The sequence below is a fragment of the Bos indicus genome, chromosome 2 (assembly GCF_029378745.1).
Source record: "Bos indicus isolate NIAB-ARS_2022 breed Sahiwal x Tharparkar chromosome 2, NIAB-ARS_B.indTharparkar_mat_pri_1.0, whole genome shotgun sequence".
Lineage (NCBI taxonomy): Eukaryota > Metazoa > Chordata > Mammalia > Artiodactyla > Bovidae > Bos > Bos indicus.
The window spans coordinates 62,485,625-62,506,134 of record NC_091761.1 but is presented as its reverse complement, the minus strand read 5'-3'; the positions used below and the strand labels follow the sequence as shown (position 1 = coordinate 62,506,134).

General features: G+C 41.8%; 1 protein-coding gene across 3 annotated transcripts in view; it reads right to left on the bottom strand.

Moving 5' to 3' along the window:
• TMEM163 (transmembrane protein 163) overlaps window positions 1-20,510 on the bottom strand; it is a 331,185-nt gene that overhangs the window by 246,125 nt on the left and 64,550 nt on the right. For all 3 annotated transcript variants that reach the window (XR_011569628.1, XM_070799912.1, XM_019973637.2), the window contains one exon: window positions 16,504-16,623. Coding sequence is in view for 2 of the 3 variants with exons in the window: in XM_070799912.1 (XP_070656013.1) it covers window positions 16,504-16,623 (120 nt within the window). In the remaining variant the exon portion in view is untranslated. The remainder of the gene's footprint in view (window positions 1-16,503; window positions 16,624-20,510) is intronic.

Below are 20,510 nucleotides of genomic sequence, written 5' to 3'. Positions count from 1 at the left end.
GGGATGACAGAGGATGAGATGGTTAGATGGCATCACTGACTCGATACACATGAGTTTGGGTGAACTCTGGGAGTTGGTGATGGACAGGGAGGCCTGGCGTGCTGCAGTTCATGGGGTCACAAGGAGTCGGACACGACTGAACGACTGAACTGAACTGAACTGATGGGACTGGATGCCATGAACTTAGCTTTTTGAATGTTGAGCTTTAAACCAACTTTTTCACTCTCCTCTTTCACTTTCATCAAGAGGCTCTTTAGTTCTTCTTCACTTTCTACCATAAGGGTGATGCCATCTGCGCCTGGCATGCTGCAGTCCATGGGGTTGCAAAGAGTCGGACACAACTGAGCAACTGAACTGAACACAGCATATTAAAAAGCAGAGACATTACTTTGCCTCAAAGGTCCACACAGTCAAAGCTATGGTTTTTCCAGTAGTTACGTAGGGATGTGAGAGCTGGATGATAAAAAAGACTGAGCACTGAAGAATTGATGCCTTTGAAATGTGGTGTTGGAGAAGACTCTTGAGAGTCCCTTGGACTGCAAGAAGATCAAACCAGTCAATCCTAAAGGAAATCAATCCTGAATATTCATTGGAAGGACTGATGCTGAAGCTCCAATATTTTGGCCACATGATGCAAAGAGCCAATTCATTGGAAAAGACCCTGATGCTGGGAAAGATTGAAGGCAGAAGACGATGACAGAGGATGAGATGGTTGGATGGCATCATCGACTCAATGGACATGAGTTTGAGCAAGCTCCAGGAGTTGGTGATGGACAGGGAAGCCTGGTGTGTTACAGTCCATGGGTTCGCAAAGAGTTGGACATGACTGAGCAACTGAACAACTTCTGTGTTGCTATTGTACAGGAACACACTTGATTTCTGTATGTTAAACTTCTATTCATCCACACCAACCTTGCTGAAATTTCTCATTTCTTTTAATAGTGTCTGCAACTCTTTTCTTTTCTATGTAGAGTAGACTATACTATCCATGAGCAAAGCTGGTTTCTTATTTTCCCTATCTCCAGTCTATGCATGTACTTTTATTTCTTTTCCTTGCCTTACTGCACTGGCTGGAACATCAAAAATAATGTTGGAGAAAAGTGATAGCAGCAGCATCCTTATCTTCATTCTAGATTTTACAGGATTGTTTCTAATGCTTACCACTTACAATTGTTAACATTTTAAGTTAGATAGTCTTTATCAGGGTAATTCCCTTCTTGGCTAAAAGTTTTATTTTGCCTTGAATTCTATCAAATGCTTTTTGTATATCTACTGAAAGATACTACGACTTTTCCTCTTAATTTACAAACATGGTAAATTACATAATAACTATTCTGACTACACCATCCTTGCATTCCAAAATTAACACAATGTGATAAAGATGGTTATTTACTGTTTTGTTATATAAACACAGATTCAGCTTGCTTATCTATAAATTCTTCTCTAAGGTCTTTGGTTTTTGGTATCAAGGTAGTACTACTCTCAAAATAACATTGAGGACTTCACTGGCAGTCCCTTGGTTAAGACTCCAGTGCAGAGGGCACAGGTACCATCCCTGGTTAGACAGACCCCACATGACACATGGCCTGGTCAAAATTAATTAATTAATAATAAATTTTAAAAAATTATATGGGAAGTTTTCCTTCTTTTTCAGTGAAACAGAATACATGCGAATGGGATTATCTAATCCTTATATATTCATAAAACCACCTATAAAACCATGTTGGCCTATATCAGAGTTTCTCAACCTTGCACTATTGACATTTTGAGCCAGGTAATTCTTTGTTTTGTGGGGGACTGCCCCATGCATTGTGGGATGTTTAGGCAGCATCCCTGGCCTCTGCCAACCAGATGACAGCAGCATTCCTAGCCCCATTTGTGACAACGGAACATGTCTCCTGACATTGCCAAATGTCCTCTGGGAAAGGAGGGGGCACAGAGTTAGGTGTAAAATCATACCTGGATGAGAACCAATGGCTTAGATTAACTTCTTTAACTTAAATCAAGCATGAAAGTGAAGTTGCCCAGTCGTGTCCGACTCTTTGCAACCCCATGGACCATAGTCTGTAGACTGTAACCAGGCTCCTCCATCCACGGGATTTTCCAGGCAAGAACACTGGAGTGGGTTGCCATTTTGGTCACTTTTTTCCTTGAGTCAATCATAACAGATTACGAGTCTAGAAAACTATGCATTTTACCTAAGCTTTCAAATTTATGGGCATAAAACTGTAAATAGTCTGATTACGTTTTTCTTTATTCCTAATTATTACTCCTCATTTAACTTGCAATTACTTTTCATTCATTCCTTTTCTGTTATGATCAGTTTGACTAGAGCTGAACCTAATTTTATTAGTCTTAAACAGCTTTTAGTATTATTGATTCTATTTAATCTTTTTCTCTTTCATTAATTTGAACTCTTAAATGTACTGTTTTCTTCCTTTCACTTATTTTGGATTTACTGCTTTGCTGTTTCTTAGTCTCTTGTTTTACATAGTTTTGCTCATCAATTTTTATCTCATGTTAAGTTCTAAATATTTTTAAATATTTAGCACCTCTCCCCCTTGTGATACTCAGAAAGGTGTTAATTTCCCACATATGTTTTGACATATAGAAGCATTTTAGCTACATGCTATTTCAAATGTTCATTGCATTGTGAATAGAGAACACTGTAAAATACAAATTCTTAGTAACCGAATGAGGCTTCTTTCATAACCATGGAAGTGGTCACATCTATAAATGTTCCATAACGTTAAACAGACTTGTTGGACGCATGGTTCTATATTGACCCACTGGGTCAGTGTTCTTAAAACCAAAAGTTACCACCCATTGGTGGCACATAAAATCAATTTGATAGGTTGTGACCAGCACTTTTTTAAATGAAAGAGACATGTTCTTAGTGTACTTTTCTTTCTTATTTTAAAATCTCTGACATCAAGTCACTCACACAATGGTCAGCATGATATAGTTCAAAGACATCAATTTTTAAATTTCCACCAATTCCAAAACAGTCTCAGACACCTCTAAAAACAAAGACTATTCTCTATTTCCTCTTTTTCCTACTTTTAGAATTCTTATTCATTTATATTAGAAATTTTCCTAATTTCATGTCTCTTAGAAAACATGAAAGAGAAGTATCACTCTGGGCCAAATTCTGGGTAAGTTTCTCAGACTATATTTTGGTTCACTATTTCTCATTGGTTTCTAATTCACTTCATATGTTTTCACTATAAACTGCTGTGTGTGACACTTCCAGGGAAATATGGCAGGATGGTTCCTCACGGTTACTTTTGTTTGTCCTGAAGTCACTCAGTCGTGTCCAACTCCTTGCAACCCCATGGACTGTATGTAGCCCACCAGGCTCCTCCGTCCATGGCATTTTTCCAGGCAAGGGTACTGGAATGGGCTGCCATTTCCTTCTCCAGCGGATCTTCCAACCCAAGGATTGAACCTGGGTCTCCTGCACTAAAGGCAGATTCTTTACCATCTGAGCCACTAGGGAAGCCCCTTTGCTTCCCCTAAAAAATTCTAAACTAAGAGTAGAAAGATTAAAAAAAAAAAAGACAAACCCATTAGAAAAAGAAAATGGAAGAAGAAAAAAAAACAATTTTTAGATGCCATAAAACATATGGGCAACTAGTAATTGATTTAACAGACTCCAGAAAGCACACTCCTAAGACAGCAGTGTGAAAGCAAAAAGGCAGGTCAATTTACATTCAGGGCACTGAAGAAAAAAAAGAATTGGTAGCACAGTGTAACAAAGAGAAGACTGAAAACAGAATGACTGGTTCAAAGTCTATTTTAAAAGTCCTTTCCAGGTTCCCTCCCCAACTCCTGTCAGACATTAGAGATCTATTCTCTGAAGAAGGTACAACAGTTTCTTATTTGAGGAACACCAGACTCAGCTTCCCTGTGTCTCAGAGGTTAAAGCGTCTGCCTCCAATGCAGGAGATTCAGGTTCGATCCCTGGGTTGGGAAGATCCCCTGGAGGAGGAAATGATAACCCACTCCAGTATTATTGTCTGGAGAATCCCACGGACGGAGATGCCTGGTAGGCTACAGTCCACGGGGTCACAAAGAGTCGGACACGACTGAGCGACTTCACTCACTCACTCACTCACAGACTCAGCTAAAGGTGGGAAAACCAAACTGAACTCTTACCCAGCAGACCAAATGAAGAATCCCAAATAGAATGATGAGATCTCAATCTTCCACCTCAACTCAATACACACAGTTCAAGCAGCAGCCGTCTACCCCCCACATTAGAAAGCCCTTCTCTGGGCAACCTGGGAAGCCCAGAAGGAAGGACCAGGAAACATTAATTAAACTGGGATCCACCCAACAAAACATTCCACCACAAAGTCCACCCACCCACATATTCACAACTCCAGTCAGCTTTTAAACATCCACTATTTTTGCCTTTTTATTTTTTCATTATGGTTTATCACAGGATACTGCAATTAGTTCCCTGTGCCTTAGAGTAGGACCTTGTTGTTTATCCATTCTTGGTATAATAGTTTCAACCTGCTAGTCCCCAACTCCCAATCCATCCTCCCCCACGCCCCTCCCATTGGCCACCACAAGTCTGTTCCCTATGTTTGTGAGTCTGTCTCATATGTAAGTTAATTTGTGTCATAGTTTAGATTCCACATATACGTGATAGCACATGGCATTTGCCTGACTTCACTTAGAATGATAATCTCTAGGTCCACCATGTTGCTGCCAGTGGCATTATTTCATTCTTTGTCATGGCTGAGTAGTATTCCATGGATCCGTTCATTATTGATAGACATTTAGGTTGTTTCCATGTCTTGACTATTGTATTTTTGGGGTTTTTTGGGAGGGATGGCTATCATAAATAGTGCTGCTATGAACATAGGGTACACATCTACTCTTTTTTAACACCCACTCTTAATATGAGCAGACCTATCAAGGATCACCAATCACAGGACTCCTCACAAAAACAATAAACCCAAGGAAAATGGGGAAAATAGCACCTCAGAGAAAGACAATACAAGAACCAGAAAAAGATCTTTTTTCATGTCATTAATATTTTCCCAAAGAGATAAGAAAAGGTCTATGAAAAAGATCAGTAACACAAGAGTTGGATGATTTTTTAAAAGGCACACTCAGGCAATTAAAAATAAACTTGACAGTAAGAATGAAAAGCTCAATAGAAACACAGGAGTATAAAGTGGAGGAAATTTCCCAGAATGTAGAGCAAAGAGACAGAAAAAGATGAATGGAAAAAAAAATAGAAAGCAGGGGCATACATTCATGAAAAAGACCCTACCACAGCAAGTCTCATACATAGGATTATGATTTAGAAAGGTTTCGGACTTAAATAGTAACCCTAGAAATAAGAGCTTCAAAACTCTTAAGGAACATTATTTGTACTGAGAATTTTCTATTTAGCCATCAGTCAAGTGTCAGGATATATTAATGACATTTTAGGCTTGAAAAGCTTCCGTTCCCATGTGCTCCTTCCTAGGGGAGCTAAGAGAAGATAAGCATGTCAACCAAAGAAGAGAAAAACATGGCATCCAGGAAACAGGGGACTCAACAGAGAAGAAATACAGGGAATGCCCAAATCCGTGGTGAAGGGTGATGCTAGGATGCAGGATGTTAGGATGCCCATCAAATAGAAAGAGCAACCAAACAGATTAACAAATGTCAAACAGCCCTGAAAGAGATTTCTTAAAGAAAACGCTGACAGAATTATTGACACATCTGAAAATATTACAAAGAAGCTGAGGTTGAAATAAAAATGCTGAATTAGAATTTAATAAGAAAGAGATGCAGAAGGACTTCCCTGGTGGTCCTGTGGTTGAGAATCTGCCTGCCAGTGCAGGGGACACGGGTTCAGTCCCTGGTTGGGGAAGATTCCACATGCCGTGGGGCAATTAAGCCCGTGTGCTGCAGCTACTGAAACCCGCATGTCCTAGAGCCCGTTCTCTGCAACAAGAGAAGCCACTGCAGTGAGAAGCCCGTGACAACTAGAGTCGCCCCTCTTGCCACAACTAGAGAAAGCCCAAGAGCAGCAACGAGATAAATAAATAATTTTTAAAAAATAAAGAGATGCAGAGAAAAGTAAACATAGGAACAAACAGAACTTACATATTAAATACTAAAACCAGAGAAAATAAAAAATGGTGCAGGAAAGAGGTAATCATTCTTTGCCATATAGCTCAGTGAGCAAGATTTATGTAGTCATAATAATGCAAACCATAACTATTATGCAAGGATGGGAATTCAAAGTCAGCATGTCTGTGTGGGGCCAGGAGGAGAGTAGAGAGTAAATTATCTTCTTCCCTGCTGGGAAGTCAACAAGTAACACCTTAACAACAAAAATTCAAGAACTAGCATTAGAAGCCTGTTATTTTTAAAGGTATAAGAAAATGCAAGAATCAGCTAGAGAGGCAAAGTGATTGCCAGCATGGAGATGAGGAGGAAACAGAGAGGAGAGAGAGTTGCGGGGGCAGGGCGGGGGGTGGTGGATTGCTGCTACAGTTCTTAACTTTAAAGACCACACCCACATGGGACTTCCTTTGGTGGTCCAATGGTTACGACTCTGTGCTCTCAATGCAGGGGGCACAGGTTCGATCCCTGGTCAAGGACTTAAGATTCTTCATGCTGTGCGGTGCAGCAAAAAACAAAACTACGTTCATGTTATGGCTTCCATAAAAGCAGCAAAAATATATATTTGTTTGTTTCCCAGTTGCTCTTTTCAGTGCCCTTCACGTGTTTGATTCCTTTTTTTATTGTCTATTCATTAAATATATGCATTTACAGATTCTATCAGAGCCTCTTCTCATCGAGTTCTAATCATGCTGCTATATGACTTAGTCATCTAGTTAAGATCCTTTCTCAGGAGCTTCCTAATGTTGGATTATGAGCTCAGCATTGGTGGCGTGTCATCCATATGAGGCTACTGGGACTTAGTGGAGGTTCTACACTTGCTTCTTTCAGGCATTCCAGGGGTATTTGCAACATAGAACCATATCCATGTCAGTATCTCAGCTTGAGGGTTCCTAGGATACCCGGGCAGGATGAGTACCTATATAGGACGCCATGGTGTACCCCCTGGATTCTCCCTCAGGAACTCCCCATTCATTCCTTCAGCTGCCAGGAATGAGGGCTGCCAATGGCTCACAGCTCATCCCTCTCCTATATCCGCCCTCTACTGAAGGAAGCTGCCTCTCCCAAGGTCACACTTCTCCATGGGGCAGCCCATACCAATGACGGGTCTGGCAACCTTGCTTCAATAAGACAATTCTGAATGGCCATCCTGGCTCCAAGTCCCTATGGGACAAGTCTCTGAGGTAACAGCACTGTCGTTCAACTTCTCCCCCTGCCCAATCCTGCTTCCCTTGCTTCTTTTCAGAAATTATACATTTGAATCAGTTCTAATGAGGTGGATGAAACTGGAACCTATTATACAGAGTGAAGTAAGCCAGAAAGAAACACACCAATACAGTATACTAACACATATATGTGGAATTTAGAAAGATGGTAACAATAACCCTGTGTACGAGACAGCAAAAGAGACACTGATGTATAGACCAGTCTTATGGACTCTGTGGGAGAGGGAGAGGGAGAGGGTGGGGAGATTTGGGAGAATGGCATTGAAACATGTATAATATCATGTATGAAACGAGTCGCCAGTCCAGGTTCGATGCATGATACTGGATGCTTGGGGCTGGTGCACTGGGACGACCCAGAGGGAGGGTATGGAGAGGGAGGAGGGTTCAGGATGGGGAGCACGGGTATACCTGTGGTGGATTCATTTTTATGCTTGGCAAAACTAATACAATATTGTAAAGTTTAAAAATAAAATAAAATTTAAAAAATAAAAAAATAAAAGTGTTTGAATGCTATGCTATAAATATAATTTTCTAGAAGCTGCTTTTTGTAAACTCCAACAGGCATTTTAATAATCAGTTATTGAGCATTTAAATTGTCTTATAAAATATTTAGTTGATATCTATTATTGTGTATTATGCATCCATCTTACCTGTGTATAATTTTTATCAGCTGCTATATCTACTGTATAACAATATATTAAATTAAAAAAAAATAAGTGTATAAAAAAAAAAGAAGAAATTACTCCTGAGAGCCTCTCCCAGCCCCCATTCCTAATAAACCTCCTGCAGTGAATCTCAGAGTCAGAGTCTATTTCTTAGGAAAGCAACCTATGAAAATTCCAAAAACAAACAAGCACAAGGTCATTCCCCATGGTTATAAATTCTAGTAGAAGCCTCCCCACACACAGAGTTGAGTGGTCTTCCTGGGTTGATGGGTTGGTTTATTCTGGTCCATCTCTTCACTGAAGGTAAAATCCTCTAGTGCATTTACTTTATTCCAAAATCTGTTTCCAAAGCCCCTCCTAAGTCTTCCTGCACTCCGGCCTCGGGATGGCCTTAGTTTCTACATTAATAGCTCTGATTTTCCTTTAATTCATTCTTGGGGAGGCTGCAGACTGTCCTTTCTCTAACAGACCAATGATATCTTTTCTTGAGCATCCTATGTGTCTAACAGGTTATCTGCCCTACCCCACTATCATTTGCTCCGACGTCCACAGACTCCCCTCCCCATTAGACCCAAGCTTTTCAAGGGAATAAGAGGCTGTCCCAGGTCCTAGTGTCCTCTGTGGTACCCAGAACACCAGACAGGCAACAGGCACTTGCTAAGGACTGGATGGACACAGCCACACCCTGGAAAGACGCGCAGGAGGAAACAGTAGAAAGTGAGAAACAGCTTCCTTTACCGGGAAAAGGACTGTCCTCTCCGTTTCCTTCAACCTCATCTTCAGCCCTCACGACAGGGCACCAGGAAATAACCTCTTGTCAAGGAGGACCCTGCCAGAAACTTCACCTTCAAGGGGAAATCCCCAGAGGACCAGATCACAGTCCCTAAGCACAAGCAGACCAGAAAACCTATTCTTGTCCCACCAGCTAACAACTGTGCCTGGAAAGAGCCTGAGAGGCAACAGGAAAAGCCCTCAGGAGTTTCCCACAGGACTCTGGAAGGCATGTTAGCAGAGCCCAGACACAAGCAAGGAGGGGGCAAGGACCCACCCAGCCTAATAAGATGAGTCCAGAGGGCTCACTGCCCAGATTCCCTGAGTCAGCGCCGGGGCTGTGTGACAACGACACCTCTGTGCTAATACACCCTGGCCACATTTTAATTAAAGGCTGTGTGCAGAATGCAGGGAGAAGGGAAGCAGAACAAGCAGGCAGCTGCGAGGACCCCTCCTCCACTGTGGGCTGGAAACAACAGCTCGTTGTAAGCCTGGGGACTGGGAAGATGCACTCTCCTAACAGCCATGAGTGAGTCGGGGTCAATAGAACCCTGGATCTGTCGGCCCAAGATGGGCAGAGGGAGAGGGGAGGGAGGGGTTTGGGGGGAGGGAGAGACAAGGGCCCCGCATCCCCCATCCCCACTGGCTTTCCCGCTTGTTTCCATTCACTTGAAAAATCTGCTGTTCCTTTTTCTGAGATTTTCACCTACAAACATACATCCTCAACCTGCTGCAGCCACAGTGGCCTCAGCAGGGAGATGTTAAAAGCTACTCCAGTCCAACCAGTATCTGAAATACCAGTATCAGAAGCAACAGTTAGAACCAGACATGGAACAACAGACTGGTTCCAAATTGGGAAAGGAACACATCAAGGCTGTATGCTGTCACCCTGCTTATTTAACTTATATGCAGAGGACATCATGAGAAACGTCAGGCTGGATGAAGCACAAGCTAGAATTAAGATTGATGGGAGAAATATCAATAACCTCAGATAAGCAGATAACACCACCCTTAAGATAGCAGAAAGCGAAGAGGAACTCAAGAGCCTCTTGATAAAAGTGAAAGAGGAGAGTGAAAAAGCTGGCTTAAAACTCAACGTTCAAAAAACGAAGATCATGGCACCCAGACCCATCACTTCATGGCAAATAGATGGGGAAACAGTGGAAACAGTATCAGACTTTATTTTCTTGGGCTCCAAAATCACTGCAGATGGTGACTGCATCCATGAAATTAAAAGACACTTGCTCCTTGGAAGAAAAACTATGACCAACCTAGACAGCATATTAAAAAGCAGAGACATTACTTTGCCAACAAAGGTCCATATTGTCAAAGCTATGGTTTTTCCAGTAGTGATGTATGGATGTGAGAGTTGGACTATAAAGAAAGCTGAGCGCCAAAGAATTGATGCTTTTGAACTGTGGTGTTGGAGAAGACTCTTGAGAGTCCCTTCAACTGCAAGAAGATCAAACCAGTCAATCCTAAAGCAAATTAATCCTGTATATCCGCTGGAAGGACTGATGCTGAAGCTGAAACTCCAATATTTGGCCACCTGATGCAAAGAACTGAATTACTGGAAAAGACCCTGATGTTGGGAAAGATTGAAGGCAGGTGGAGAAGGGGATGACAGAGGACGAGATGGTTGGATGGCACGGACATGAGTCTGAGCAAGCTCTGGGAGTTGGTGATGGACCGAGAAGCCTGGCAAGCTGCAGTCCATGGGGTCCCAAAGAGTCAGACACGACTGAGAGACTGAACTGAACTAACTGAACCAGTATCTGAGCGCCAACTGTATTAGGAGCTGAGAAGGTAGACCGGAGAAGACGGGGCCCTGCCTTTGTTCACAGGGTGACAACACAATGATTTAAGTATCGTGTATCACGTTCCTGATACACTGCCCGGTGCCCACAAGGCTGTGGAAACCAAGGGCATTTTTTTTTCTTTCCATTTTTCAAATCATTTCTTACTGAGGTATAGTTTACTTACTTATGTACATTTCAGGTATACAACATAGTGTTTCACAATTTTTAAGAATTATATTTCCTCCATTTATAGTTATTATAAAATATTGGCTATATTCACAAAACGCATTTCATCAGGAAATGGAGGGTCAGAGGAGGCTTCCGGGACTAGGGGCTCTTTCATCTCAATTTTGAGGGATAAGTAAAATTTGGCTAGAAAACAAAGCATAGGGGCAGGAACACGGGGCCTCTGACGCCAAGGGCACAGCAGGTGCATGGATGTGGGGGCCAAGAGCAGGATGCAGCATCTGGGGAACTGCAAGAAGCATTTGTGGGCAAGCTTGACTGGGGGGATGGGAGAAGCGAGTTCAGCCAGGGAGGAGGGGCAAGATCAGAAGGGGCCTCTAGGTGAGCAAAGGGGCGGGACTAAGATACTAAGCATCGGTGAGCCGGCATCATCTGTGAGCCGGCATTCTTGGGGTGGGGAGATGAGGCATCAACCTTTGAGTCCACGACCCACAAGGACACGAAAGCAGGAAGGAAGGACCCAGAGGCAGGGCGTGTTGTCAACATGAGGTGCCCAAACCGCATTTCAGCTGTTCCTCCCTCCTGGTTTCCACCTCTCAGAATCAGCATCTCTGGTTATCATTTACCCCGCACACTCCCGGGGAGCAAGTTATCCCCCTAAACACACCCAGGATGTGGCTCACAAACTTCCTGCCCACATCCTCCCCGCTCAGCTCAGCAGCCCAGACCGGCAGTGGTTGGGAAGTTGTTCTGGAAAACTCCCCACCACACTACCCTGGGGAAACAGCAGCTTGGGAAGAGGCCGGGCTCCTTGAAAGATCAGCAAGAATAAGACCCCATATCTAACCTAAGTAGCAATGGGGGATTGTACACACGGGGACCACACCTGCGCTTCCCATGCCCAGAGAATGTCTAGAAGGAAATACAAGACCCTGGCAACAGACTTGTCATTGGTGAGTGGAAACTGAGAGAAAGTGGAGGGTGGGAAAGAGATTGGCACTGTGTACTTCTGGCCTCATGAACTTTCATAATGTGCACGTACTTCTTTCATCAAGAAAAAGAAGCAAGAACAGCGAACAACAGGAAGGATAGTTCTAGGAGCAGAATGGAAGCCCCCTGAGTCTTTAGGGAAATGGTGCAGGGGCTGGGTCTTAGGCTCACCCGCAGGAGCAGTGAGGGTCTCACAGGCATCCTGACCTAATGCAGGAGGGACACAAAGGGGAAAACTGGCATACACCGAAGAACGAATAAAACTACTCTGGGAAATGAGTCCTTATGGCTGGTGAGGCCCTCAAAAGATTCAGCCGCATGAAGGTCTACCAGAAGATGAGTTTTGCTGAAAGATGCCAGCTCCAGTCCTGGGAAGTTGGGATGTCTGAGCAAGGTGGGGTGCAAAGGCCAGGTCAGGCCACACATTTTAGGCCACTGTAACTCTTTAGATGTCTCTCTCAGGGTACCAGAGGGCCACTGGAGAGTCTTTTGCCTTTCCCACCTCACACATGTGTCAGTTGAGAGATACCATAATAAATTCCCAGACATATTTTGCTGAGTTTATAAAAGAACCTATAATTTCATTTTATCTATCTCTCAACTCTTGGATGCTGCTGCTGCTAAGTCGCTTCAGTCGTGTCCGACTCTGTGCGACTCCATAGATGGCAGCCCACCAGGCTCCCCTGTCCCTGGGATTCTCCAGGCAAGAACAATGGAGTGGGTTGCCATTTCCTTCTCCAGTGCATGAAAGTGAAAAGTGAAAGTGAAGTCGCTCAGTCATTTTGGATCTTAGAGACCCCATGGACTGCAGCCCACCAGGCTCCTCCGTCCATGGGATTGTCCAGGCAAGAGTACTGGAGTGGGGGTGCCATTGCCTTCTCTGCTCAACTCTTGGACTCACAAACTAAAAATAAAAAAATAAGTACACTTATTCTACCATTTTAAGGGTTAAGAGTTTATACAACAATCAGATACATGATTTTAAAACCCCCAAGTATAAAAATCACTCCTTTCAGAAAATTTTCCAATTCTTAAATCTACTGATTCACAAAATTTTTGAGAGAACTTTTTCTGAGAAGATATTGGTTTGAATTTTTTTTCAAAGTGGAACTGTGTGTCTTAGGAAAGGTGTTCCCCTGAGAATGTTTCAAATATATCTTCACTTCCCACAGAACATGTATTGAGTGCCTAAAAATTAACTCACACTCATTCAAACCTCAGAGTCAGAATGCACTTTCCTAAATCATTCTAACAAAGACATCAATGATGTCAAAACCCTGAATTGTGAAAAGAACTTCTGTTCTCTTTCTAACCTCATTATTAAACCAGATTTTTTAAGGTTTGTTCATAACAGGATTGCCATTTTCCATGCTGCCTACCGATTATAAACAGAAGTAATTTTAAAGCCAAACTAAAACTCTTTCTGAAATATTCAAGATGTATTACCATCTGGTTTTATATCAGCATTTGAGCAGGTCCAAAAATCACTACATTACCAAGGATTCCCAAAAATAGTTCATCTCCCTTTCAAAGCACATATTCCTCTCAAAATACTTTCAAGTCACAAACTTTGAAAACTCACCTAATTTTTCAGATTATACCAGACATCCATGTACATCATCCATTGTATGTTAGACATCCTGTATGTCGTCCATACTTACATGTGTAAGTGACTTATCACCGATCACTCAGTAATACTAAACAAAGCTATTTTTATCATTAGGTCTTTTAGAAACTACTAATTTGTGAAAATAAAGCGTACCTGATTACTTGGAAGCTGGTAGGAAGTGAAGGATACTAGTCTTTATTTGCAAATGTACACACTATGTAAAAATATGAATCTTTCCAGTCCTGAAAAAAGAGGTATCCCCAAAACTTACATATATCCCTCAGCCTCATTTCCAAATACAAAAGAGACAACAGCATTTCTCCAGAGGATGCTCAGCTAAAAATCAGCATGTACAATTAAAGAGGAAATGGCAGGTGAGGAGATAAAGATGGGTTTCTAACTGAACCAGCCATAGTGCTCCAAGAAAGGTCCTTAGTAAGAGAATGGCCATAGGATTATCCAGTTGTCTTAAATAGATTTCAATTGTTTATAAAATAAATAAGACCTAAATCTGGTATCTAAACAAATCTTTAGATGAAATTTATTTCTAAGAAATCTTTTGCTTCCCCCAACTTAAAAAAAAAATTACTTTTTAGAAACTGTTTCTCAGTTCATTCATTCAACAATCTCAAGTACTGATTTCCAAGTAAAAATGGATGTTCATCCTGCCCCAAAGAGTTTACCATCCAGTAGTAGCAAGAAGACATGACAATAAATACCGTCTTCTCTTCACCATGACTATCACCTCCTGGCAACACACACACCACACACAGATGCACACGCGGCACACACTCCACACTTCTCTGCCATCTCACAGCACTGCATTCCATAGCAATTCTATTTAAAATGTTAACTGGTTCAACCTGACCATTTCATTGGATATAACAGCCGTTCACCAAGCCAGCCTATTCCATTTATCCCATCTCTCTGTCAACCACCTCCTTAGAGAATACTGGGGGCTCCTTCTGAGTCTTTTTTAAAAATACATTTACTATGCTTTCTGAAACATACCATTTTCCTTTAAATACTAATTTAAACAATTTCAAAAGTAAGCTTATATTGCTTAATCTCTATTGACTTTCTTCCCCTTCAAAACTGTGAAAAGGATTAAGCAAAAGTCTATCAACATGCAAGTGATGTTTTAAAAGCTTTTAATATTTCATAGTACAAATAGATTTTGGAAACTAAATAAAACCAACAACCCTAACAATGCAGCCACAGACCACCTCGAGGGTCTAAAATATAAAACACACACATGTGCACACACATTAAAGTTACTCTAGTTAAAATGAGAAAATATATAGTTTAACTTTTACATTTTTTTGGTTTAACTGTACCAGAACAAGTTGAAAGCAACTTGGGAACAAATTAATGTACCACAGAAAGCAACAAAAATCATGATGCCATGTATACCCCAAGGTCAACATTTTATAGGCAAGAAGTTATAACAGTTAAATTACTTGCTATAAAAAGAGGGTAAAATCATTTTAAAGAGAAACAGAACCCTTTTCATAAAGCAATATTATAATTCCATATGCATTATGCAACAGTCTTTTCCTATTATAAAAATGGAACAAAATTTTTAAGATAACCCAACTGAACAAGCATAATATGCAAACCCAAAATTTCCTAATTTTTTTCTTATTCTGATTAAGCACATCAAATGTGCTTAATTTGGATTCTTCTCCCAAAGGAAAGACTTGCTCAATATTTCTCCACATTCAGGTCCTCATTCAAATAATCATATTATAAAGTCATAACAGCTCTATCAGTCAGAGTAACTATTATTCTGTTGGTATATCATCTCCCTTCCTGCCATTCCTCTTTCTTTACATATGTAAATTACAGGGTCAGATTTGGAGCCCACCACCAGCCACTGCAACCAAATTATCCTCCAGGGATGTCAATAGGGCTATTACTCTTGTTTCAGCATTTTTATAAAAAAAGGAAGGAGTAGCTATTTTCAGGGATCAGAATTCCTCTTGATCAGATTTCTGGCTCATTGGTAAATGCTTCTACCCTGAAATTATCCTTGGCTGCTAAATATGTGGCAAAAAAAAAAAAAGCCAAGATGTGGTACAGTGTTTCCAAATAGATATTGCTTAAAGGAATATACACTGAGTTTTGCAGGGAACACTTGGTCAAATTCTAATATCCCCCATGGGAGCCAACACCAATTTCCAGCAGCAGCTCTAACTGTGCAGAATGGAATTTTAAAAACACACAGGGTAGTATATTCCAGCAGACACAGCCCTTCCTTCTCCTACTCTGCGGTTGTTACATGAGACACCTTGTATGATACTCATTACTTAGAATATAAATCTGTTAAGGCCATAAATTAATCACAAAATGCATATAATACATTCTTTTTCCTAGCATTAAAAAGAAAAAAACACTGTGGATTCCACCAAGGTTGAGCTGAAGCTAAATGTCACTGCTTAAGCTTATGAATCACTGCACATTAATAAGAATAAACAGCACATGCACATTTCTATAGGCTGCAAATGTTAGTGGAGAAAATGCATGTCATGGGCTTCCTAACAGGGAAACTGGATTATCCATAGGCAAAAAGCATTCAGTTTTCTTAGTTCTTCTCGATTATGATAAATATTTTTGTTTCCAAGGCCACTGAAAACTTGCAAGGGGATCCTCCCATTTTTGTTTCATTAAAATGTTCAGATGATTTTATTCTAAACCTCAGGCAAATATAATTCAGGGTGGGGGTGGGGAGGAGAGGTCGTACTACAATATTACACTCATCTGGTAGCATGAGGTTCAAAATACCAGTCTCAAGGATATATATTTGTCACATGTCAGCCCAGGCTGAAGGCATCCACCAAGAGAATATTTTCACTATTTCAGCTGGCAGCCAGAATTGACTGCCACAAACCCGCATACTGATGAGAGCCTAGACTCCCAGTCTTCTTCTTTACTACCTCTTGCCTCTGCAGAGGAGAGAAGCCATTTTACTAATTTATAAGCATCTGACTATGTAACCATCGAAAAAATATTTACTCATCAATAATAGTCAACTAAAAGCAAAAGTGCATCCCATAGGAGTCAGAGAATAAAACCGGCAACACCCGTAAAATACATCGATCAGCAAGACTCTGAATACTCACTAAAGGCAGCCACCGCCAGGGCCAGTGTGACGATAATGGAGAACCAGGAGACCCACAATGCCTTCTTTCTGTAGTTCTGGGCTTCATGAGGTTTTAGCCGAGTGCTGCTTTCTAGTAAGCCTGACAAATACAAGGAGAAAAGGAAGTTAGGCATTTCCTTATTAAGAAACCCACAACTAGAGCTATATGTTCTTATCCAAGGATTATAAACCAGCAGCCTGCGGGCCAAGATGGGGGGGGGTTGTTAATTGAAATATAGTTGATTTATAATATTGTGCTAGTTTCAGTGTGCAGCAAAGTGATTCAGTTATCCAAGAGGTGTTTTAGGAGAGTGGCATGGAAATCAAGCTTTGGGGCATCTCTTGAAAGATCACTGGCTCAAGCGTATCTGGTTCATGTTCCCACAGGGAAATACCAGCTGTCTTCTTTATAAAGGAGTCTGCCAGCCCACCAACCTCTGACCTGAGGCCGAACGACCCCAGCCATGCCCCTGCCCCTGTATTAACTCCCTTGGCTCACTGACTCAAGCAGGTGCAGCTCCTTCTAACGAAGCCTTTCGTTAAGGAAACAGCATGAATAGCCCACATCTGGTTGGGCTTTAGGGCTCCTCAACTGCAGCACCAATTTGCGTTAATCCACCATCCTGGCCCCGTACTGGGGGACCAGGTTTTGCCCACAGCAATGAGTCATGGAATACAAATACCTTCGTGGCTCCCCTCATCAATTAACAGGACCATTTCTCTTTAACCACAACCAACAACCACCTGACCTAAATTACACGCAACGTTTTCTTCTCTCCTCTTTCTGCTCTATAGCATCTATTCCTTTGTATCAAGCTTATGTCAAAAAATTCTCAGACTATTAAGTGGGGTAAACCTGCTAAAACTAGGGGTCACTTCCCAGGCGTGCCACATACAATAAAGGTTTGGTTTCATCTCCTCTGCTTTTGACACTGAGTCCTCAACAACAGAAATTCAGGATGCCTCTGAGACAATGCCCAAGTTTCAACAGCCTTGAGTCAAAGAATAAAACATCAGTATGATCTTGTTGGACATTTTTTCTTCTCCTTTGAAAAGAGATCATATACGGCATCTCTTAGTTGCATGGAGAACCAAATTCTCAGCATCCCACTGGTGGTTCAGATGGTAAAGAATCTGCCTGCAATATGGGAGGCCTGGGCTCTATAAATCCTTGGGTTGGTAAGATCTCCTGGAGGAGGGCATGGCAACCCACTCCAGTATTCTTGCCTGGAGAATCCCCATGGACAGAGGAGCCTGGCGGGCTACACTCCGTGGGGTCGCAAAGAGTCGGACACAACTGAGTGACTAAGCACACATTCCACATAAACAGGACACCGTCTCTAGCCAAACAACCCATTATATAATTTGTAGAGGTGGAACAGCCTTATCACAACTGCTCCAAATGATGAAGAAACTGGTAGTCAGGGTTTAAGCACCCATGTGTAAAATACTACACAGCATGCAACAAATCACACTTACACATTGTGTAAAAAGGCATCTTCCCACTAGACTGACTGGGTACGACATTAAACACTGGGTTACTGAAAACTGCATCATGTTCGAAATATAACAAGGACCCTGTCAAAGTTTCCCAGTCCCATTAACTACTCAGACCACAAGTCCTGAACAACGGGGAAAAGTCATGAAGCCTGCTTAGTGAGTCCAGTGTACAGCCAGATTTTTTAGTCATTCAAAGCTGCAGACACATTTACAACCAAAAGGGAGATGAATTTGCAAAAAGTAGGTATAAACTCCATCACCTCACTGCAAAAATCTCACCAAACCTTCCTTTAAAAAATGCACTTGGACAGAAAAAAGAAAAACCACCTCTCATCACATTATGCCCTGGGTACAAATGATTTCAAACTGTCCCTTGGTCTACTTCTTTTTGTCCCTTTGTCTATTTCCCTAGCTGCTAAAAATACCCATTTTAATTTTCAACTGCAATCACCCTTGATTCCAGTTTAAGCTACAACCGAAAATATTATGCAGGTCCCACTGACTCCCTATAATTTATTTCTCTTTTCCCAAATGACACAGAAATCTTTCTTTCATCCTGGCCAATTGATTTTCAAGAGAAGTGAAGCTGTAACATTTAAGTACTGACTCAAGTAAGTAGTTCATTTGCTGGGTACTTTGACAGCAACAATCTCAAGAGGTTATCCACTGGGGGTGAAACAACAAGGTTCCTTCTAGAAGATTTAATTTTCTAAGAGAAACAACCATGATCTGGGTTTCTGATTCCAACACATGACATTTATTTTTTCCTTCCAAAGCCAGCTGTTTCCAACAATGTGACTGGAGCTGACTGCACGGCCAATCAACACACCTCACCCCTGAGGGGGCCAGCACTCCCCTTGGAGGAGTGTGGGCTGCCAGCTCACCTGGGCTGCACTGTCCTGCTAGGGTGGTGCAGAATTGCACCTGGTCAGCAGGATTCGTAGTTCTTCCCCAGATCTGATCCTGTATGTGCTTCCCCATGAGATGTTTCAAACTTTAAACACTGGAGAAATGTAATGGAGACAGTCCAAGGGAGAAACTTTCCCATTCCTATTCAACCTTCACTTGCTTCCTACTAGTTTTCCTTCCTAAAAAGAGAGCTAAAACCTAGAATGGATAACTCTCCACTCCTCAAAGTGAAGTGGGATATAATGATCTATGAAGACCCAGCTTATAAATGAATTGTCTGCACACAGGTTCCTCTACCTCTCCCCTCCAACCTGTGTTAGCTGCATGCAGCGTTAGCTGCACTGTGTTAGTGCAAGCCAGAGATGTGATGAGAATTTCTAAAATTTTCAGGAAGCTGTGTTTCAAAGGTAGAAGAAAGGTAGCGCAGCCTACAGAAGCCAAGGCAGGTCTCACATATGCACACAAGACTGGTTCCTAGAAGAGGCCTTTAGTTGGCCTCCACATTCAAATTGTTAATCTCACTCAAATTTCACCTATTTGTAATTTGGACCCTGGTATAAGGTAAGCATAAGTAAGCTTAAGGGTTGTATTAATGAAGGACTGATACTAGGGTTGGGGAGATGCAAATATACACAGGGAGGTTGACGCCATCAGTCATTTCCATGCTAGTATGAATTAGTTCCCATTGCTTTCTCCTAAGAACTGGTCATGCTTGGATTCTCAGAAAGAAGGGGAATATTCGATAGATAGGAAGGCAATAGAAAATGCTGAAGCAGGTAACACTCTTAGGGCCCTAAGCCTTGGGGCAGAATGATGGGAAACACTTGTGGGGAGAAGAGTGGCACTGAAAGGGAGGGTGTGGAAATGCCTAAGACAAACTTGGCCTATGTTTTGTTTGTTTTAGTCAGTCTTGGACCACAAAGCTCTTGCTCCCTGAACTACAAGGCTCAACCAAATGGCACTGCAGTTACTGACAATATGAGCTAGCTAGGTTTCTGGGAACCAGCCCACATCACTTCTATGGGGGAAGGAAAAAAAACCTTTAAAGTTCCCAAACACTAGATTTTTATAAGCAAGCCTTTGATCAAAGTTAGATTGAGACTGTTAACAGGGTCCTGACAGCTCAGAAGGAACTTATGGCAAAAGAGAAGGCCAAATATGGGTACAGAACCAGGTGTCCGCCCTCCCACACACCCAGAGGTAGGTATTTAGGTTTAGAAGACAAGCAAGCCAGGCATGAGGTAGAGATACATAGCAGGCAGCTGCTGAGGCCTCCTCCTCCCCAAGGCCTCTCACTATTAGGAAAAATGTAGCAGTAGTAACAATCGAACCATTCCCAAGGGATACAAAAAAAATCGATATTGAAAAGATGCAGCCCCATAAGAAAAAATAACACAAACACAAAATATTTTAAGAAACCTCCCTAGATAAGCTTCTGATTTATTTAATAGAAATGACTCATTCAGCATTAACTCTTGGCTGCCAGGAACGGGTCAAACAGAAGAATGTCACACTGACTTTCAGCTTTCAAGGCCACACCGAGCCGGGTTCTTTGGGGGACAGGACTCATCTTAACAG